The sequence below is a fragment of the Mustela putorius genome, unplaced genomic scaffold, assembly GCF_011764305.1.
Source record: "Mustela putorius furo isolate JIRA1106 unplaced genomic scaffold, ASM1176430v1.1 tig00003962_pilon_pilon_pilon, whole genome shotgun sequence".
NCBI lineage: Eukaryota > Metazoa > Chordata > Mammalia > Carnivora > Mustelidae > Mustela > Mustela putorius.
The window spans coordinates 18,318,265-18,341,195 of NW_025422106.1; the positions used below are offsets into that span (position 1 = coordinate 18,318,265).

General features: G+C 42.8%; 1 protein-coding gene across 2 annotated transcripts in view; it reads left to right on the forward strand.

Moving 5' to 3' along the window:
- MYO1D (myosin ID) overlaps positions 1 to 22,931 on the forward strand; it is a 340,193-nt gene that overhangs the window by 70,377 nt on the left and 246,885 nt on the right. Inside the window, exons 2-3 of one of the 2 annotated variants that reach the window (XM_004747083.3) lie at positions 14,665 to 14,731; positions 21,473 to 21,681. In XM_004747083.3, coding sequence (XP_004747140.1) covers positions 14,706 to 14,731; positions 21,473 to 21,681 — 235 coding nt within the window. In that variant the 5' untranslated portion in view covers positions 14,665 to 14,705. The remainder of the gene's footprint in view (positions 1 to 14,664; positions 14,732 to 21,472; positions 21,682 to 22,931) is intronic. The other variant, XM_004747082.2, reaches the window with a different exon arrangement.

Below are 22,931 nucleotides of genomic sequence, written 5' to 3' on the forward strand. Positions count from 1 at the left end.
TGCTACATTCAGAAAAGATGGGTCTTTTCCAGACAAAAAAGGCTGTGAAGGTGGTTTGGCCAAGGATTAGGGATTAAGTTAAATTGGATTAAAAATAAGTAATACAAATTTTATTTCCCTAGTGTAGCTAATAGGGCTAAACTATAAATTTAAAACAGGCCTTGTTAAAAATTTAGATGATTGTAAACCTAACAAGTAATGAAAATAAACGCTTACACTTTCTGGGGTTTTTATGCACTTCTCCACTAGAGTTGCTAAACTAGCCTGATGGATTTTATACATTGTAACATGTTCCCACTGTGGGTCACTGGTGTCCAGCCTGTGTCACACACAACCTCACGGGGACAATTTAGCAGCATCCGCAGTGGTCTGTACTTTGTCGAACAAGATGAGTTCACTCATCTCCCCCTTGGCTGTCACCGTGATGTCAAATTGCTGCAAAAGTTTCTAAACATTCTCTATTTCTGTACTTCGCACAGACTAAGCAACCAGCAATGGGCAGACTGGAGCCCTCAGAGTAACAGTGTTTAGTTTTTAATAAAGAAATAGAGGGACGCTTGAAATATTATATATTAAATAGCGATGGCAAATTAAACAGTTTCAAAGAGTAAGAGTGGAGATGCCCCCAGGCAGCATCCGATTAATTGATGAATAAATTGTAGAGACAGCAATCAGCCTCAACCTCCTGTGGAGGGAGGGAGAGCCTTCAGGCTAGAGATGCCACGGAGAGCCTTATAGATATGGTGGGCCTTGAAATACTTCCTAAGAGATGTTCAGATGCTTGAAAATAGAAATTGGATCGATTTTATGAGTAATTGTAGTATCTTGATTAACTAGTTGATGAATTGTTCTAGAAGCCAAAAGTAAACTTGAACATTAGACTGATTAATAGCATCTAAGTACTGATTTTACCAGATGAATCTTAAGGTCAGCCTTTAAATGCCAAGGGTACTTCCTTGCTGGGGCTCTTTCCTTAAAGATTAAAGAAATTAAAAACAAGAGTTTTTGTTCTTCTGAATCGTACCAGATTTCTTTGCAACTACTGCGTGTGAACCGGCTTCTTTGTAAGTAGCAGTACTCAGGAAGGTTCATCTCAAGAGCTCTGTTTTGCAGATGTTGTTGTGTAACATGGGTTTAATCCTCGCCAGCTCGGTCCTCCTGTTTTAATTCTCCTGCGTGCAGTTGGTATTGCATCACTTCCTTTGCAAGAGAACTGACTCAGGATCCTAGGGCAGGGTGGTTCTTTTTTTTTTTTCCTTCTTTCATTGTTTTGCACAATGTCTATTACCTGTTGATGGTATCAGAATATTCTGTTAGTCATCACCAGAAATTATTATTACACCTGTCAGCTGGTCGTGTGGTGAGCTGTGTGTAAGTGACCAATGACTATGTGTATGTTTTCTCCCCCAAACCAGGCTTATTTTCTTTAAACATGAGTCCCGCTTGAAAATTGGATAATGTCCCTTTAAAAAGCACTCTCTCTAGCTTCTCTTGAAAAAATGAAAAATTCTGGCACAGCTTGGTATACATTTCAAAATAGAGACCATCTACGAGATGAATAGCTACTCGCTTATATAGGGCGCGTGCTGGTGCAGTGCCCTCCATGTCCTGTGCAGTTCGTTTCTGCTTCCGTTACCTGTGTTGCCTGCCTGGCTTCCGTGGACAGCTTCCTTTGATTATGGAATTAGTGTATGTCAGAGCCAAGGCTTGCCAGAACAAAACCTCCAGCTTTACCAGGGCCACATCATCAGCTCCCTTTCCTAACTCAAATTATGTATCATCTGAAGAACAAAATGATACACAGTTGACCCTTGAGCAACATGGGGCTTGGGGCACTGATTCTCCCCATGCAGTTGAAAACCCAGGTAAAACTTTGACTCCCCAAAACTTAACTACTAATAGTCTACTGTTGATCAGAAACCTTTCTGATAATATAGGTAGTTGATTAACAAATATTTTGCATGCTATATGTGTTTTATACTGTATTTTTACAGCAAGGTAAGCTAGAGAAAAAATGTCATGAAGGAAATCATAAGGCAGAGAAAATACATTTACAGTGTTGTACTATGAAAAATCTGTGTAAGCAGACCTACGCAATTAAAGCCCGTGTCGCTCGAGGGTCAGCGGTATAATCCTGTGGCTGTAATAAGCTGGTCCATCTTAGAAAAGTAGGTTATTATGATCTATATAAATAAATATTTAGTATGGGTGTGTATATATTTGCATGCATATACATACATACATATTTGAGAATAGGACAGATGTGAAAATATTAACAATCTGAGAGAAAGATAGTTGGAAGTTTTTTAATGCTCTTCTTATAACTTTTAAGTTTGTAGTTATTTAAATATGAAATTTATTTTTAAAAGTCATAGCTAACTCTCAGCCACAGATTGTCAACAGTGAAGATGTTTCTTCCCTAAGTGATTAATCTTTTAGTCAGAATTTGAGGAAAGGAAACATTTAAGACCAGCCTAATTGATACCATGTCTTACAAGTTACTTTCCAGCAAAAAATTTTTTTTCTTTCCTCTAGTTGATATTAAGGACAAAACTTGGAAAAAATATGTTTGTATCCATTAATAACCAAAACAATTTATTTCTGCATCCACTTTTAGGGCCTGCCATAAGAACTCATTCAAAGCATAAATAAAGGCATTGCCTCTCTAAATCTAAAGAAAGACCTTATTAGCAAAATGTACACGTATTTGCTGATGTGCAGGCACCAGCATATTAGCTATTTGAAACATGCAACAAATCCAAGCTGTTTGTTCATTTGTGGTAGTGGATTTGTGCCAGTTTAGCCCCGCGCTTTGGTCTAATCGATGGTATGTGTCTCCTAGAAGGCCAGTCAGGATAAAACCTGTAGAGTCCACAGAGCCATGACAGAGGACGAAGATAGTCAACCACAAAACTCATTCTCCTTCTGTTCCCAAATAAAGTGAAACTATTTGGCCTAGATTTGCCCGTGGAAGCCCCTTTCAGCTGGCAGCAATATCTTTTGATATGTCCCTGTCGGTCTTTAAGAACTTCCTTATTTTCTGGCTCAGTAAGATTCCAGGCTCATCTTGTGCTTTTTTCCCATCCTGGTGATGAAATCAGCCATTTCTCTAAAAAACATTGGTTCAGTCTTAGTGTGGCATTTAGAAATCAAGATGGGGAGGGAGGGGCGTGCCTGGGTGGCTCAGTCTCCCTTAAGCGTCTGCCTTCTGCTGGGTCAGGATCCCAGGGTCCTGGAATCCAGCCCCGAGGCAGGCTCCGTGCTCAGTGGGGAGTCTGCTTCTCCCTCTGCTCCCTGCTCCTACTCTGTCTCACTATCTCTCTGCCTCTCAAATAAGTAAATAAAATCTTCCCCCCCAAAAAAAAAGAAAGAAAGAAAGAAATCAAGATTGGTAGTGGGCGTGTTGTCGCTGCTGGTGTGTTACTGCTTTTAGACTTTCTCAGAAAATAGTCCGGCGGGTGGTGCACTGGGGGAGACACATACATACAGATGCGCATAGACCTTTCTGTTTCTTTGTGTTCAACACCGTGAGTTCATACCGATAGCTCCCATTTCTTTTTTTCTTTCTTTCTTTCTTTTTTTTTTCTTTTAGATTTTCATTTACTGATTTGACAGAGATCACAGTAGGCAGAGAAGCAGGCGGGGTGGGGGGTTGGGGGACGGGAGAAGCAGGCTCCGTGCTGAACAGAGAGCCCGATGTGGGGCTCTATCCCAGGGCCCTGAGATCATGACCTGAGCCGAAGGCAGAGGCTTAACCCACTGAGCCACCCAGGCGCCCCAATAGCTCTCATTTCTCTCTGACTTCACAGGGTTTGTTTAAATCTTCTTCAAAATTGGTGAGTTCCTTCTGCAATTGTGAGAGACCTGGCTGCCTTCATCTTACCATTTTACCCACTGTCTCTGTCCTTCTGAATGTCACTGATCTCCCCATGGTGCGACTGCCTGCTTCACCCCTACTCTGCGGGACATCAGGCCGCGGACAGACCCAGCCAGCCCAGTCCTCCGCCCTGGCTCTGCCGGATGCACTGACCACACTGGCCAAACCCTTGACTTTTTAAACTTAGATGGATTATAAGCACAAACTTGAGAGAGAGTATTTCCTGAAATTATAAAATCAGAATATTAATTTTTTTCCTTGTTCGGTCACATTGTTTAGTTTCAGTCCCTTTTTCACAGAGAACAGTGGGACTTAAAATTTAGGGACAGCTCTGGAAATAATGCTATTGATAAGTAGACTGAGCTTTTCTTTTACTTTGTGAGATGCAATATTAACAGACGTTTAGGGAAACGGTTTTCTGGGCAGGGTTGAGCTGGAGGATAGCTGCTTTCTGGGGGCCACTAAACTTTTCTCACCCGCCTGGGAAGCTCTGAATTCAATCCTGGTTGCGGTGACACTGAAAAAAATAAGTGTGATAATATTTGCCTTAAATTGGCAACCGATCTATTTACATAAATTCCTTTCTCAGTTTGATCTAGCAATAAAAATGATTTAATTTCTGCTCTAGGAACTAAGAAAAAATAGGGAAAATTATTTGTTTTTTCCATTTCCTGGTGTATTTGATCTGTTTTTAGTTTTTGACTCTTTTCTTTGCCACCACATTCTTCTCCTCTTAGTTCACTTCCTCATGTCTGGTATTCCTGAGTATAGACAGCACTCGGTTATTTTCACGAGTGCAGAAGGACCGACTGAATAAAGCAGAGTAGCAGAGTATCTGTATCAGGTTTGTCTTTGGGATATGTTGATTTTCTGTAATTGAATATGATTCAGTTTAATACTTGGAGGTTTTTACAGTTCACCTCTTCATGATTCCAGGTCCCTCCTCCCTTAGTAAAAATTCCCCCTGGATACCACAGCAGTGTACTTAGGAATAAGTAAAAATGAATTTGAAAGGAATCTGGCTCACGGTCCCTCAGGAGACTTGAGTACAATATGGGAATAAAGCTGTAAAATGCAACATCTCCTATATCATGGGACAATAAAAACCCTTTGCAGAGTGGTAATAATGGATGTCATTTGCCTTTTATATCTTCTTTAGGCCCCTTCAAATTCAGCTTCCTTTTCCTTACCATTACAACTCCGTCCCAGAACTAACAGCCATTCTTGAGGCGCTCCAGGTAATAGCTTCGGGTATTTCACTCAGGGATGCCGTCTGACCCTCCAGATCTTCCTTTAGGGTCTGCGGCATCAGAGCAGTGACAGTATTACCAGATTCGCACAGTGAAAACTCGGCATGCCCCCAGACACTCCCAGCGTTGACATCATAAGTGTGCTCCTTTAACCTCCTCCTGCCCCTGAGGCTGCTGTCCATTGTCCTAAAGCAAGGCCCCCCTAAGTGACAAGTTCTGCAGTGCTGAAAGGGGAAAGGAAGTGAACTCCTCTCTAGACACAAGCAAGGTTGTTTAGAAAAACCAAAACCACATCTTCTTGATCCATTCATCTGTTGATGGACATCTAGGTTCTTTCCACAGTTTGGCTATTGTGGACATGGGGAGGGGGTTTGGGAGAAGGGGGTGGGATTATGGACATTGGGGAGGGTATGTGCTTTGGTGAGTGCTGTGAAGTGTGTAAACCTGGTGATTCACAGACCTGTACCCCTGGGGATAAAAATATATGTTTATAAAAAATTAAAAATTAAAAAAAAAAAAAAGAAAAACCAAAACCAAAACAAAACATCTTCCAACGTCAAACCAAAAGAAAGTGCCAAATGTAAGAAGTATAAGGATAATACAAATTTTTAAGCTTTACTTAAGGAAATGTGGCCTTGTTGGGTGTTTGAGACTTCTGACAAAGCCATAGAACCTAGCTGACAGTTTCTGGCCACTCATGTGTTCATTCATTCATTCAGTAAATTTTTTTTGCTGGTTTTAAATCCTCTGCTCAGTTCTGGGGTAGCTGCTAGTTCACCCAACAGAAACAATAGCCAAACACAGAACTTTGGAGCATCTGGGAAGCTTTCCAGCTGTCCCGTTCTTACACAATCCATTCTGTAGGAGAAATAGATGGCCCTCCCAGACCAGTGCAAGCTGTGCTTGTAATTGAGATTTCTCAGAGTGGAGATGATGGTTGGGTGATCAGTTTACACGTGTGGTAGTTTTTCGCCTGTAACTGGACATGTGATGTCAACAAAAGGAGGTTTGGAAACGTTTCTGTTAACATTTAATAAACTTACAATTGACAACATGCATGAAAATCCCCTGATGCACTCCTTGGCGCAATAAATAGGAGCTTAGTGTGACTTTGCTTTCTGCACTGAGAACGGGTGTTGTCGCAGTAGCCGAAATGGAAAGAACCCAGCCACCTGACTATGTAACCATTTATTTCTTGTCCATGTTTCCTGCTGCAGCTGCTGCCCAGCTTGTACCCAAAGCTCCCTGTCTGGTTGTCCCACATCTCAGTTACACCCAGAAAAACCTTGCTGTAACTGTAGCAGAACCTCATATGTTAGGAAAATTGGCATAAGGAATTACAATTTTAAAAAAAATGATCTGGTCTATTGGTTACATTTTCTGTCACTCACTAAATGAGGCAGAGGGATGGGGTGAACCCTTTAGGTTTCCTGTCACCCAGAGAACTGAATATTTAAGTATAGCCTGAGGTGAAGAGGCTTCCTATCAGAGGGTCAGGATGGGGTAAGAATGTGAAGGCATCCTGTTTAGTTACAGTCCTCAGACATGTGTGAGGCGATCTTCTTATTTTTAAAAGAGTGCTCAGAACTGTGGTACAAGTGGTTTATAGTATTCAAAATGCATAATTTTTACCAGTTCATGTAATTGTGCATTTCTGCCAAAGGGTTTTTTGGCTCAGGCCTCGGTCTCATCCATTTTCCTGAGCAGCGCTGGTTTATAAGTAGGCTAACCCCTTGGTTAAGGCAGAATGCACTTAACCACTTCCCTAGGCATGCCAGGGAGCCAAATCGCTAATATAATGGGAAATTTTTTTTTAAGATTGTATTTATTTATTTAGAGAGAGAGCATGAGCAGAAGCAGAGGAAGAGAATCTCAAGCAGGCCCCATGCTGAGTGTGGAGCTGGGTGCAGGGCCCCATCCCGCAACCCTGAGATCATGACGTCGGCCCAGATCAAGCGTCAGATGCCTAACCCACTAAGTCAGCCAGGCACCCCTAATAGGGAATCATTTTTAAGGGAAATGGATGGGAAGGAATATATATGTAAAAGTTGAACCTCAGGTTGGCAAAATTGTATATATCACTTGTAAACCGGAAGAGAAAATACAGTGTTGTGTTACTAAGAGGCTAAGTTTCATTCTTACGTTTTGATCCAGATCTTCATGTGTATCATCATTAGACACTCAGCATCTCATAGCTAAATAATGCTATTGTGATTTATTCGTATGCTAACGTTGTAAAATACATAATGTCTTCATTGTTTCACTGATTTGAAATGTATGTGAGTGTTTAACCATCCGTCTATTAGTCTGACGCTCTGTAGTTCCTGAGGACTCTGACGATCCCTGAGCGTGGTGTTGCTGTGGTCCAGCTCACCAGGCTCTGTATTTCCTTCACTAGGATTTTAGGTAAATCGATCAGTCAGTCAAATAATTCAAGACTATTTAGAAGCGATAGGGTGGCAAATGGAGACCAGGGCCACCTGCCTACCCTGGTGCGGGTTTGGTAAGCTTACGAACATTTTATGATCTCAGGAAAAGAACGGCTTTCCTGGCTAGGTCAACACGAAGCCGTTTCCGGATTCATTCCCAACAGTGGTAAGTTACGGTCCCTCCCTCAACTGAGTTGCCCACCCAGTGTGGGCGAGTCCTGATATCCCCCGTCGCTGTCCGCTGTCACAGAGACTCTCCTGTCAAAGCGACCGGCTGACTGAGTGCCCTGTGAATGACCTATGTCCTTCTCACTGCACTGATAGACTTGGAGGTTGAACCCTTTTCCGAAACCCCCAGAAGACAAACCAACAAGAACTGAAAAGCAGCCCCTTTCCAGAGGTCAGCCCAGCTGCTGGGTTTGTGGGCATGATTTGCTGTGCCTTGTCTGACAGATTATGTTTTATATCCTCGACACGTATCTTGTTTCCATTGACATAGAGTATAAAATGTTCTGTTTCCTTTTGCTGGGTAAATGAACAGTGGTATTTGGGGAAAAAATTGGCTTTTATGGTCAAGAATTTAGTGTGCTAAGAAGGAGCCATCGTATTATTAGTAGTGTGTTTTAACTACACTGTCTGGGACCTCAGTAGTTTGCCCTCAGGTGGGGAAGGTGTTTCTGCTAATTCCTTATACCAGGAAGGTAGAATTGCTGAGTAACGACATGATCAAATTCAGGTGTTAAAAAAATTAAAATAAAACCCGAATATGTCTTGTGACTTCCTGGGCCACAGAGCAGGTGCCTTTGGTGACAGGTGGGATTTCAGGTCTCCCTCCCTGTGCTCTTGATACTCTGTGTCTGCCATCCTGGGCACTGGCCCCTTTGTGTCCAAAGGGTCAGGTTTAATAAGCTTACAAGAGAAAGAAGAATAAGCAGCATCTCCCCTTGGCTCTCCCTAAGGAATCTCAGACCCAGCTTACCACCCCAACCGGAGCCCCAGCCATCCCTTCCCAGGACCCAGGCGGTGGCCTCCTTGTGGCTCTACTGCCAGGCCCTCGGTCCTTTGCAGCCTGAAGTCACAGGGCTTGCAAAAGGCAAATGTGATCAGCACTTAAACTCTGCCCCTGAGATACCGTGCAGAACCCCATGACACTGCCTGTCTCTCCTACCCGCCTCTGCCCACGCAGCCCTCGTGCTCCTCTGTCCTGTGGTCCTGTGTCCTGCACTGCACGTTCTGTTGCCTCTTCCTGGAGCCCAGTCAGTGGCTGTCCTTCTCATGACCCTGAATTAGGTGGGAGACAGCTGTGCCTGTTCATCCCTCCACCATGGCTCCCAGAACAGTGCTTGGAACGTGGGCGCTGTAACTCCTGAATGAATGAACAAGTGACTACAGAGAAAACTAAAGACAGCAGTTAAGAACTTTTAGAGTTAGTACTTCTCTACAAGGCATGTCTTACTATTATAATAGAAATATGTTTTGAAAAAGCAAGCATTCTTGGGGGTGCCTGGGTGGCTCAGTGGGTTAAAGGCTCTGCCTTCAGCTCAGGTCATGATCCCAGGGTCCTGGGATTGAGCCCCGCGTCACGCTCTCTGCTCAGCAGGGAGCCTGCTTCCTCCTCTCTCTCTGCCTGCCTCTCTGCCTACTTGTGATCTCTCTCTGTCAAATAAATAAATAAAATCTTTTAAAAAAAGAAAAAGCAAGCATTCTCTAAAAATGTATTTATGGAACATAGGGTTTGGGGTTGTTTTGTTTTGTTTTGTTTTGTTTTTGTTTTTTGTTTTTTATTACAAGAAAGAAAGAAAAAAAAGGAAAGAAAGAAAAAGGTAAAATAATTCAGCCAGGCCTCTCCTGACCACACTTTCTGGTTAACTAGCTTTTGTGCTGCTTCCATCTCACATGAGGAGAGATGGCTCTGGAAAAAAGAACCCAGAGAGCTGAACCCCTGCCCATGGCCCTCCCAAGTTTCCTGTGTCCTGTGGAAAGCCTGACCATTCCTGTGGGAGGTTTTCTGACTTCAGAAGGCCCTTGTGAACTACTAGGAGAACCCCTTCTGGACACGGTGCCAAGCTGGATGGCAATCCAGCACGCAAACCAGAGACAGCCGTGTCGCCATGAGGGTGAACGCGACATAGCACAGGTGTGGCGCCCCGGACAAGGGGACCTGAAGGGAGAAGGGCCATGACTGCCGTCCGGACGGCTGGCAGTACTGCTCATAATGAAGGAGGACCTCGTGTCACTGTGCGTGAGTGCTCCCGGGAGCGGAGCGTCTTGTCTCGTGGAACTGTCCCGGGAGCTCGGTGCCAGGGTCAACTGCTGCTGCACTGTTGGGTTGTCTCCTCAAACGTTCTCTTTCGAGCCTTCATTCAGTATATTGAGAAAAAGGCAAAGTAAAGCATCTTGTTTCAGGTGCTCATAAGGCAGAATAAGTCAAGAAGTGCCTAGATCTACCTGCTTGGAGAGTATAAACTCCCTTAAGTAATTCAGATGTCAGGAAATTTAATTTTTGGATATCTTCTTTGAACCCTCCTGCTCCTAAAACCAGGCTGGGTATCCTTTTTTTCTGAGCTTCCATAGCATCTTTTCTTTGTTATTGCCTTAAATCTTTTCTAAAGCAGTATGATGTGGGGGGTGGGGAGGTGCGTGTTAGCCCCCAAGCTCATGCATACAAGAGCAAGAGAGAAACAGAATGGGAGCCAGAGGGAAATTATACATTTTTTTAACGTGTCATTTTTAGGGGTGCCTGGGTGGCTCAATGGTTGAATGTCTGCCTTCAGCTCAGGTCGTGATCCCAGGGGTCCTGGGACTGAGCCCCACAATGGACTCCCTGCTCCACGGGGAGTCTGCTTCTCCCTCCTGCCCCTCCCCCCAACTTATGCTCATGCTCTCTCTCTGTCTCTTTCTCACAAATAAAAAATATTTTAGGGATGCCTGGGTGGCTCAGTGGGTTAAGCCTCTGCCTTCGGCTCAGGTCATGATCTCAGGGTCCTGAGATCAAGCCCCATATCGGGCTCTCTGCTCAGCCGGAACCTGCTTCCTCCTCTTTCTCTCTCTCTCTGCCTGCCTCTCTGCCTACTTGTGATCTCTCTCTGTCAAATAAATAAATAAAATCTTTTAAAAAATAAAAGTTGAAAATTTAAAAATAGGTCAATTTTCAATCCTCTGTCATTGTGCTTACTTCAGGGCATTGTCTGTTTCTGGCTCTGGCATAATAATACCGTGCCTTATTCTTCTTTGTAGCTCAGGCTCTTGGCACAGTGCCTGGCACATGGCACTTACTAGTTACTCAGATGATTATGAACGCACACAATCAGTAACTAGCAGAGCCAGGATTCAAACCTAGGGCTCCAGGGCTGGAGGACTCTGACACTCCTAATCTTTCTAACAAATAGTCCCTGCCCACTTCAGGATGGTGCAGTCTAACAAAGGGGGTTAAATGGATTAATTCCATCTCAGGGAGACCATGATTTTGCCAGAAGCAGCAACAACAAGATGCCTTCACTCTTGGGAGAAAGTCTCATCTAAGAACTAGGGAAAGTGAACGGAGCTTGTTGGAAGCTGGCAGTAAGCTAACGAGCATTGCATAAGTTTGGTACATCGATAAAGAAAGGGGTCAAAGTTTTATGTACTTTGAAATTAAAACTGCATTATAAGCTGTCATTTTGAAATCGGCCAGCATCGTTGGTTTAAAAACCCACACCCAGCAAACAAACTGTAGTTGAAAGTACGAATCGCTGCAGCCAGCCTCTCTGGAGAATAACTTGACAAAAATTCACAAATTTAAATTGCATGTATCCTTTGACCTGGCAACTTTAACTCTGGAAATGTGTTCTATAGCAATATGTACATGTATGCACAAAGAAATAAGATGCCATTGTACTTATGGTTGCATTGTTCATAGTAGAAAAGATAGTAACAACCTCAAAGTCCAATATGGATTATTAAATTATATAACTTACATAATACATAAATTACATAACAGTGCAACAAAAATAATTATATAACTTTAATTATAGGTAATATGAATTACATAACAATACAACAACAAATACATAGATCACATAACAAATAATTAAATATGTTATTTCGTCTTCACCCATGAAATGAAATACCACGCAGGCAGAAAAAATGAGGTTTTTCTCTATTTACTTATATGAAACTATCGCCAAGACACATGTTTTAATTAGAGAAAAAATATTCATGTAAAAAAGACTGTGTGTGTGTGTGCGTGCGTGCGCACATGCGCACGCATGCACACCAGACCTATTTCTAGAAGAATTCACAGAAAACCAATAGCAGTGGCTGCCTCTGGCAAGGGACGCTGTGGGAAAATGAGAAGCACTTTCTACTCTCTGATCATTTCTATCTTCTGAATCTTTTACTAGGAGTCTATATTGCCTGTTCAAAATGAATAAATAAAAATCTGGGGTGCCTGGGTGGCTCAGTCAGTTAAACATCCAACTCTTTACTTATGCTCAGGTCGCAGTCTCAGGGTCCTGGGGTCCTGGGGTCCAGCCCCACCTCGGGCTCCCTGCTCAGTGGAGAGTCTGCTCGAGGACGCTCTCTCCCTCTGCCTCTGCCCCTCTCCCAGTCTGTGCTCACACGCATGATCTCTCTCTAAGAAATAAAAACATCTTTTAAAAAGATCTAAACCTACTGGAGGCCTGGATTTTTTTAATTAGCAACTTTATATTTTGATATAATTTCACATTTATAGAAGAACGCAAGAACTCCAAGAACCTTCCTAGGAGTGTGCCTCACATTTATTGGTTATGTCTCTTTAATTGCTTAAAATGCGGGCTCTCATTGAGCCTTTCCTTTTTCTTGCCTGTGAAATTCCCCGGTTATTATGTAGAATGTCCTTCCGTGTAGGTTTCTTTTATGATTCCTCCTAATTAATTCAGGTTGTATGTGTTGGGGCGGATACCATGGCGGGGGGGGGTGTCCTCACGGCTTCATATCTGGAGGCACTGTTTTTATCTGTGTTCTAAGGCCTGTAGCTCCAGGAAATAAGGCTGTCCTTCAGGGCACACACAGAAGCTTTTAGGGACTTTTGCACACTTGAGCTAGGATTTGAATCCTTGGGCCCTTCTTTAAATTTATCCTTTTGTCTAGTGACGTGGGGAGTTACCAGCCAACCTCATGAATTTGCTAGTTTTCCAGATATCTTCGCAAATACATGCGCAATCCAGCTCCTGACTTCTTAGATAAGATTAATTATGAGTATCCCATGCAGGGGTGCCTGGGTGGCTCAGCTGTCTGCCTTCAGCTCAGGTCATTATCTTAGGGTCCTGGGATCGGGGCCCACATCAGGCCGTGCACTCAGTGGGGAGTCTGCTTGAAATTCTCTCTCCCTCTCCCTCTGCCCCTCCTGCTCATGCCTGCTCGTGCGCTCCCTCTCTCAAGTTTTTAAAAATACGATCAGAAAGCCATTTCCAGAAACTCTAGAACTAACTCAGAAACCTCATTCTTAAAATCCTGTCTGTCTGCAACCACTCTTGGCACAAAATCTGTATTAGTCCGGCTGCTCCTGAGAAAAACAACCAGTAGAATGTGTGTGTGTTTATATTCTCACATAGAGGACGATAGTTTCCTTTAAGGAAATAGAGAGGTTATGGAGGCTGAGGAGTTCAAACTCTGCAGTCGGCAGGCTGGGGTCTCAGGAGAGCCAGCGGTGCACGTTCTAGTCTGAGCTTGGATATGCGGGCAGGAAAAGATCTGTGTCCCAGCTCAGAGACCATCAGGCTGAGAGACAAAGCGTTGTTTCTTCCTCACCCTTTCATTCTCATCAGGCCTTCTGGATTGGATGAGGGCCCCCACACTGGGGAGAGCGCTCTGCTCAGTGGACTGATTCTAATGTTGCTGTCACCCAGGAACACCCTCACAGACACACCCAGGATACTGTCTGACCGAATATCTGGGCATCTCATGGCCCAGTCAAGTTGATACGCAAAATTAACCGTCCCAGGCACATGAGTCAGTTTGTGTCGGTAGTGGAGACGTTAACCTTGAGCATCTGGTGTAAGGGGTCACAGCGTTTCTCTCCCATACAATTTGTCTTTGTCTTTCACTTTGTAACTACTAAGTAATTTGTGGGGAGACACTTTGCGGCCGTGTGAATACCCTGTTCCTTGTCCCACCTTCAGTTTCCAGTTTTCCCATGCACGGATCATTTTCTAACTCTCATTGCTCCTTCCGTATTTCTTAATTGTCATTCCACAATAAGGAAGAGCTTTTCCTTCTCCACTTCTATTTGAGATCAGTATGGACCCCTAGATTCTTACTTTATTTGGGGGACTATGTCACTGACATCACTTACTTGATTGCTCCCGTGGTTCCAGGTTTTGGCCAGTAGGAGCCCATTCACTTTGGTGCCTGTTTCTTTTAACAGGTCCCTGTCATTCTCTGAGTACTTCCCTACTTTCTGGCTCAAGAAGATGTTCCAGACTCCCCTTGTCCTTCCCCAGTCTCATCTCCAGAATCAGCTCTTCTCTACGGCACCCTAGGTCTTTTTAGGCAGCGTCTGTGTGTTATTGCTTCTAAGCTCCCTCAGAAGGCAGAGCTAGGAAGTGTGTGTGCACATACACCTGTCCCTACCTTCCCCTCCCTGTGCCCCACCACACACGCCGAGGTCACACAGATACCTCCAGTTCCAAGCCAACCACCCCCACACCAATACTTTGCAGCTTCCTTCCAGAGCTGTGAAAAACCTGTCTCACAGGGCAAGTCCGAGTAGATTCTATTTTAATTACATTTTCCTGGAATATAAATTACTATTTGTATCTAGATTACGTGAAGCTGCCCGTATGAAAGGAAAGGTTCTTTTGGGGTAGAACATAGAGATATGGCCCATTAAAAACTAGGTGATATCGTGCTATACTTAATCTCCCCACCTCCTATGTTTGACTCATGAGGAAATAAGAAAAGTGAAACTAAGTACATAAATCTTTTTTAAAAAACGGTAATGATGGTGGTTGATTTAGTCTTGCACACTTGATGGCCTGAATTTTCTCCTGAAGCAGGATGCAAATCATTTGCTGAGAGAAGGGAGGAGGGCTGGGGGGACTCATTCCTTCGTCCCTTCATTTTTTTTTTTTTTTTGATTCATCAGGTACTTAAGCAGCCCCTTCTAAATTCCAGGCTCTGTATTCCATGCTGAAGATAAAGCAACGAGCAAGGTAAATAACTGTCTGTCTCCGCTGGAGACAGACAGCAAACAAACAAGAAACTTCTTGTGGTAACTGCCATAGAGGAGACCAGCGTGGGCTGCTGGTGGGCTGGGTGCTTCACGTGGGGAGAGATCTCGTTTTGTTCTTGGCTAAGGCACAGTCCTCAGGAGGAGTTGGCGTGAGAGAAACCAACATCTGGATGTCAGATCGGCTTTGCATTGAGGCTTCCTACTGAAGAGATTTAAGGATAGGAATGATCATTTCGATTTCTATGTCATGGAGGGTGGATCGAAAGGGAGTCATGCCAATAAGGATGATTCTGGCGATGGGAAAGACACCTGAGACCTCGTATGCTTGCTGAACGCTGTTCACTCGTACCATTCTCGACCCGGAGAAAATTGTGCCATATTGTTGGTTTCTTTAATTTCTCTAAATGCAAGTGAAACCTGGCCATTTTCATGGAATTTATTTCGATATAACTAGTTGAATTCATCTCCTAGAGTTGCTGTAACAGAAGAGCACAAACCAGGTGCTCTGTCTGAAACCGGTCGGGGAGACAGCCTTGGTTGCCTCTTCCCAGCTTCTGGGGGTGACCTTAGCTTGCATCTGTCTGCCTGTGTCATCACATGGTGTCCTCCTTGTCTGTCACCATCTTCACGGGGCATTTTTCCTCGTGTCATCATCCAGTCATGTTGGATTAGGGCCCACTCTGATGACCTCATCTTGTTTACATCTGCAAAGCCCTGTTTCTAAATAAGGACACTTGCACGGGCACCAGGGAGTAGGACTTCAGTATATCTTTCTGGGGGGAGGCCACCCTTTAAACCATGGTGCTGATGATCCACGATCTTTGTTTTTCCAGGTGCCTGGTCTGTTTTCTAACACTGTCTGTTGACATATGTTGTTGGCGTCTTTGTTTGCTGTTTTGAAAGGTCACCCTTGCCATACCAGAGTCTTTGGGAACACCTGTCATGTGATCCCCGCTACCTCCCACTTCTGTACTTTCTTCTTTCTACTTCAGCTTCGTTTTCCACATTCTTTTGCTCACTTTTCTCCACCTTCTGGCCCCTGGGTTCAGCAGTGTCCGCTCCCATTCTCCTGCTAGTGTAGCCTTTGTTTCTGTTTTCTCCTCTTCTGTTTCCTTCAGCTCTACTGGTTTCCTGCCTCCTTTTCCAAAAGATCATTTAAAATATGATTTCTCTATTCTTAAATGATGTTTTCTTTGATCTCCTGGTTTAATGGATTATATTTCCTTTACATTCTCTGCTTTCACGCAGAAATATTTTACCATCCGCTTTCTCCTTCATGACATACTTATTTTTCATGGATATTCTTGATCTGCCCTTTGTCAGTTTCTTTTAATCCTTTTTTCCTGTAGCAGTGAACTGCCTACTTCTGGAGAATTCCTCAGGACCTGACGTTTGCAAAGGTGCCTCTTCTCTCGAGGCGACCACCCTCAACTATGTCGACTTTCCATGGCACTTCACAACCATCCTTCATTAAGTCATCTTTCAGAGTTGTGGCTGGGTTTTTGTTTCCTAGTAGGTCATGTGTTCTGGCTTTTCTTCATTTTGTTGTTCTTGATGATTCAGAGGGTTGCAGTAAGGCCAAAATAACCTAACTCTGTCCTCCTTAAATGGAAGTCCCTTAGGTGGTATTTGAAGTTGATCCAGGACCCAACCCTAGAGAACTTGAGTGTCTAGAGATCATGAGAAAAGAAGGGGCCAGCAAAGGAGATGAGGAGGAGGAAATCTTAGAGAAGGTGGCCTCACAGAAGCCACGAGAAGAGTGTGTTGAGGAAGCAGGAGTTCACGTCAGAGACTGCTGAGACATCGACTTAAAGTGAAGACAAAATCAGTTGGGGAACTCAGCCGTCTCACTGGAAACTAGCTTTGGGCGGCAGGCTGGAGTTTCTTGAGGAGATAGTAGAAGGCAGAGAGATGGCTTGCGCAGGTGAATACATTTCCTAGGCAACACGATGTTCCCAGCAACTCAGGATTTCACGTACATTAAAGAGGGAAGAAAAACAGGCCAAATCAATGTGATTACGCAGCTCCTACCTGAAAGCATGTATGTTCTTACGAAATATGTAGTATTTACTCATGAATGAGGATTCTGTTGAACACTTAATATATCATTCACAGAGAATTTTCCTCCTGATTACAATTGATTTCATGTTGTTTAAGAAGTCAATCAAGGACAGCACTGAATTCTGTTAGTGGGTGAACTGACCTTAGAAGCCTTGAGGGTCCCTCTGAAATCTCATCATCTGGAGTGAATTCCCTTTTCTCCTCCACCCAGCTCAAAGTTAAAGATATTTTTGCCCTTTGTATTCAATAAGTGTTCAGCTTCTGTCCAATGTCCCTTCGAAGTAACTCAGATTTCTCTTTCTCTCCTTTCCGGTGCCACTCTCCTCACTGAGGGCCAGCCTTATTGACCTCTTTAACTAGAAAAGTCTTCCCTGATCCCTTGTTTCCAGTCACATCGAATGGCTTTCAAAGCCTTTCGCGGCGATCAGATCCAGCTCCCTCCTACTTTTCCAGTGGTTGCCTGACATTCCCTGACACATGCTTTCTGCTCAAGGAAGGCCAGCCTCCCTCTTGTTCTTCCAGTCTTGCCACGTGGTCCTGCCTTCATGCCAGAATTCCTGTGGAGTTCACCTTAGTCCACAGGTAGCAGTTCATTTTCTGTAGTATCAGCTGATGTGCACACCCCCGCCCTCCTCCTCCAGGGTCACACTTCCCTGCATGGTCGTATACCCATACATCTCAACTTCCTGTTGTGGCTTATCTTTTGTATAAATGACGGGCAAATTAATGGAACTACTTTTTTTTTAAGTGTTCCAGAATTCCGGTACAAAAGACTGTTGTCCTCCAACGGCATTCACATCTTTCTTCTCCACAAATACTCATTATTAATTCAAACACATTTTAGAACGCCTGGCTGACTTAGTGGGGAGAGCATGAGACTCTTGATCTCAGGGTTGTAAATTTGTGCCCTATGTTGGGTGTAGAGATTACTAAAAAATAAATAAACTTAAAAAAAAAACACTTTTAGAACCTTGTTATTTCGCTCAGAAGCCTGTGAAAATACCTGGCCCATAATAAATATCTTTAAACTTCTTAAAGAAATTGAGGTGGTGGTGTTGTTTTGAGAGAGAGAGAGAGAGAGAGAGAGAGAGAGTTGTGTGTGTGTATGAGCAGTGGGTGAGGGAGAGGGAGAGAATCTTCAGCAGGCTCCACACCCAGCGGAAGCCAATGCGGGGCTTGATCTCATGACCCTGAGATCATGAGCCAAAATCAAGAGTCAGACGCTCAACCAACTGAGCCACCCAGGTGCCCCAAGAAATTGAGTTTTAAGAATCAATCATTGTTAAGGTATTTTAAGTATTTTGGAAGTTCTGAAGAAAAAAACAAATCTGAACAGAGCAAAGACCAAAATGTCAGTGTTGGAGATGGGGTATCAAGACTGGCTTCCTGGAGGAGCTGAGGCTTGGGCTTTTGCAAAGAGTGAGAGTTGGCTGAGCAGACAGGGGAAGAAGAGACTGGTTAGGGAGAGGGTATTCTAGGCAGAATAGACCCGTGGCCAAACCATGAACTGTCACAAACCTTGGGAACTCTATGTAGCTCATTAATGTAGAGCAGGAGTGAGTGAGGCAGAGACACAGGGAGGAGGGACAGGGAGGGTTTGACAGGTCTCGGAGTCAGTTTCGAACCTCACTGGAAGGGGTGTGCCGTGACCATCTTTGCCAGTACATTTTATGCCTTTATTATCTTACCTGTCGTATTGTTACTATTTATTTGCTCTACTTCCCTGCTCTTTGTTCATTTCTTAATTCCCAGAGTCAGGCCCCATGTCTGGCACACAGTAGATATTGAATAAATGTTTGACGAATGCATTATGAAAGTTTGTCATAAAAGCTTTGCACACAGAAGGCGTAAAAATGCCTTCCTTGTGGGCGCCTGGGTGGCTCAGCTGTTTAACCAACTGCGTTTGACTCAGGTCATGATCCCGGAGTCCCAGGATGCAGTCCCGCATGGGGCTTCTAGCTCCACGGGGAGTTTGCTTCTCACTCTGATTCTCCCCTCTCATGTTCTCTCTTTCTCTCTCTCTCTCAAATAAATAAATAAAATCTTTTTTAAAAAATGCCTTCCTTGGTTTTTTGTTAGAGTTGGCATCACCTTATTTGTCGTGGAGGATAATTACAGTAGTTCCTTACAGAAGCATACCAGGCAGGTGACTACATTACTTTAGGGCAAACTTCTTAACCTGAGGGTTTTCCCAAAGCAAACTGGACTATCCGGTTGTTGTTAAAGTGATACTGGCACCATCTAGCGGTAATTTTAAGCCTTACCCAAATTGAAAGCTTCATTTGTGATAACCAGCTACAAGCAAGTTTGTAACATTTTATAAATTACCGAAGTACTGTATTTAATACTATATTTTGTTGACACTTTGCCACTCTCTTCACATGAATAGTTATACATTTGGTGGTTTTATATACCTATTTTAATTGAGTTTTACAAACATGATGTCTAGAAGTTTTGATAAGCAGAATATCCTATTTGAAATAAAATGGAATTTCATAATTAGGCAGACCTGGAGTCTTAGACCAGCATTCTGATCTCAGATGCTATGTGATGTGTGTTAGTTTACAGAGTTCCAGACTTGTGAGGTAATCTTATTTTCCTAACATCCTTTTTTAATTTTTCCTGTTTGGACAGTGTCTCTAAAACTAAAGAATCATGTCCCTTTAATTCTTATCCTTGAAGACAGTTGTTGAGCGTGTCCTCCAAATTTGCAGGTTAAGCCAGAAGGGCCTGGGTAGTGAATGTTAGCTTTTTATTATTTTTGTGGGTGTTTGAACATGAGTTACGTGGACATTTTGCTTGTGACTTGTCATTCGTTGATTAACAGCTAAGGCAGGGAAGCAGAATTATGATCACTGAACTAATTCCTCATGTGTAGGGATTGCTGTGATTTAAGTAGCAATGTTAATATAAAATAAAAGCATTTATTAAAAATATTTTTCATGCAGAGCATAATTGGAAACAAGATTAATTACCCTTTTTTTTTTTAAGTACTTACTCAATGCCAAAGGGAGAGAGGGGTATAATTATCTCCATTTTACAGATGAATCTGAAACATATGGAGGCAAAGTAGTTTTCTCAAGGTCTCACAGCTATTATATTTGCAGTCTGAGCCTTCAGAACCAGATGTAGAGGACCCCAGAGTCCAGGCTTTTAACCACCATGTAAACACTGCATCCAATGAGGGAGGATTCACAGGAAAACCATGGTAGAAAAATGCACAAGACAACCTTAAAGTGGTTATTAATAGCTTTTACTTAAATGTACATGACTTAATAAAAATCTTGGCTTTAATTTATTGTTGACATTATCAGCATCTGTTTGTTTCCACTCCTAATTATAGCCAGCAGCCTTCATTCCATTGTGAAGGAAGTTGAAGTTTCTTGCCTTGCGCTTCCAGAGAATTCGTTCTTTCCCAGCTGCACTGGTCCTAGGCAAGAGTGCTTCCAGGCACGGTCACTGTCTGTTGGCGAGCACTTTGCCCAACTCACCACTCCCTTCGTTCTCAGATACGAACTCTGTGTCTACCTGTGCCTTTTGGCAGGGGCAGGTGTTTGTGTAGAAACCTCCGTTTGAGTGTTGGCCTGGTTCACGGGTGTCACATGTGTGAGTTAATGTATAAATAGTGAAGAGATATGGGGCTTCTAAGTTTTATATTTAAATTTTTTCTTTGTAAATACAGACACATAATTCTGTGCGGTTGCAATCATATCATGTATGCTGGGTTGTGTTTTGTCTCGTTTTGTTTTGTTTTGTTTTACTCCTTTTTCCTTTGTTCCTCTGGCTTCCTTCCATCCATCCACGTGACCTTCCTCCTCATCCCCCTGTTGTATGTGTAAAAGGGTACCTAAAACATCACAAGTAGTCCCCCCTATTTTTCCATGCTTGTGTCATCATTTATCAAATACATTCATGTACAGTTAGACATCTAAATCATCTATGGGGCACTGTTCTAGTATTTTATGGTAAAAAGGTGCGATCATATTATAAATACTTTTAAAAATACACATACCTTTCAACCAGCTATCCCACAGAAATAAAAGCACTGATTCGTAAGATTATGTGTCAAGAGTATTTTTTTACAGTATTATTCATAATATCCTATTTGAATAATAGCAGGAAGGAAGGGAGATGATTGAATAAAGAATGATAATCTACACTGTGAAATTTTAGGCAATCATTTAAAATCATGAATTTGACGTGTGCCGGAACCCTCTCTCCTAGCGTTCTCTCTGTTACGCGTTTTAGTGTTCTTATTCCTTTATTGACATTTTACTGTGGTTTCAAGAGGAAGAAAAAAAGAAATGTATTTGGGCAGTTTTCTTTATCATTGCAAATCTGGCTAAGTAGATTCTAAGACCTGCTTTAACTTCTATTTCTTTTCTGACTAGAGCTCTTGTGTAGCCCCTTCTGATCCTTTCGTATTTGGAAATAGGGAACATCCAGCCTCCCCTAAATTAAATTCTTTCTTCGTTCTTGGCTTTTAACTCCTACTGGTCTTTCCTACCAGCAGCATCTGAAGGGGCAAAGCCTTAAGCTTTGTCTCTAAAATTAATTCAGAATCAATGAGATGTCAGTTCAGAAACTGTTCCTGGGACACCTAGGAAAGAACATTTCTCTATAACCGACCCACTCCTCTGCTTCTTTTGCTTCCTTACAGATTTGAAAAAGGGCGCATCTACACATTCATTGGAGAAGTCGTTGTTTCTGTGAATCCTTACAAGCCGTTGAACATCTATGGGAGAGACACAATCGAGCAGTATAAAGGACGGGAGCTGTACGAGAGACCTCCTCATCTTTTTGCAATTGCGGATGCTGCTTACAAAGCTATGAAGAGACGCTCAAAAGACACTTGTATTGTGATATCAGGTATTCAGAAGGGGATCCCTGTGCTTTCAAGGTCAAAATGCATTTCACTTACTAGGTGCTCAAGGATCCAAACTGCTCAATAGATTTTTTTATTTTTTTTTGAAGTTAGAAACCTACGCAATTTTATAGGAGAAAAAAAATTGGAGCAAACACCAAATCCTTCGAACCAATGCCTTGTCTTGATTCATTTCCAAATCCACGTTACATGTGGATGGACTTTCTGGTCATGAAAGATTCTTCCTCCCGTCTCAATGACATAAAAGTACTGGATAAAATGTAACAAAGATTTTTTTTTTAAATATTTTATTTATTTATTTGTCAAATAGAGAGTGAGAATGAGTGAGCACAAGCAGGGGAAGCAGCAGGCAGAGAGAGAAGCAGGCTCCCTGCCAGGCAGGGAGCCCGATGCGGGGCTCTATCCCAGTACCTCAGGATCATGACCTGAGTTGAAGGCAGATGCTCAAATGACTGAGCCACCCAGGCATCCCAACAAAGATTATTTTAAATAATAACAGAATGAAAGGAAAAAAATGAAATCCTGAGGTACAAGTCAAAGTCAGATTGGCAAGTGGGAGTTAGTGTCAAAGGGCATAACAGGCATGGGGACCAGAACTGGGCCGTCCCGGCTGGAGGCTGGAGCTTCAAAGTCTGAGGAGCAGGAAGGCAGTAGACCTTGTTGGAGCTGAGCTCTTCCCAGAATCTTGGGTCATGTGAATTGAGGATTGGGAAAATATCTGCCTGCTGACATAGGATGCCCTCGCCCACGCTGTGGGGATTTATTTTGGTCATAATAATGCCTCACATCTGCATTAAGGTCTTTATACTTTCAAAACTGCTTTTATGACTTTATTTCATTTTGGTTATCAGAACAGTTCTGAGTGCTAAGACAGTTGTGTTTCTACTTTTTAGATGAGAATATTAAGGGTCAGAGGAGTTATAGTAACTTAGTGTTGGAGAATTATATCCTAGGACTATATTATATTCAATTAATAAAAGCAATATTGCCTGAGTATAAAAGGAAGGAGGGAATAAACAATCCTTTAAGCATATAAAGTAAAAGTAAAATGTCCCTCCCCTTTGAATATCTTGTTACCCCCCAAAACTCCAACATTAACAGCTGTGAATTTAGTATTTATCCTTTTTATACATTTTTCTGTGTATAATACATATCGTCATACATGCATATTAAATTATAAACTCTAATTATGTTACAGAATTATAGCTGCTATTATTTGACTTGTTTTTCTGTT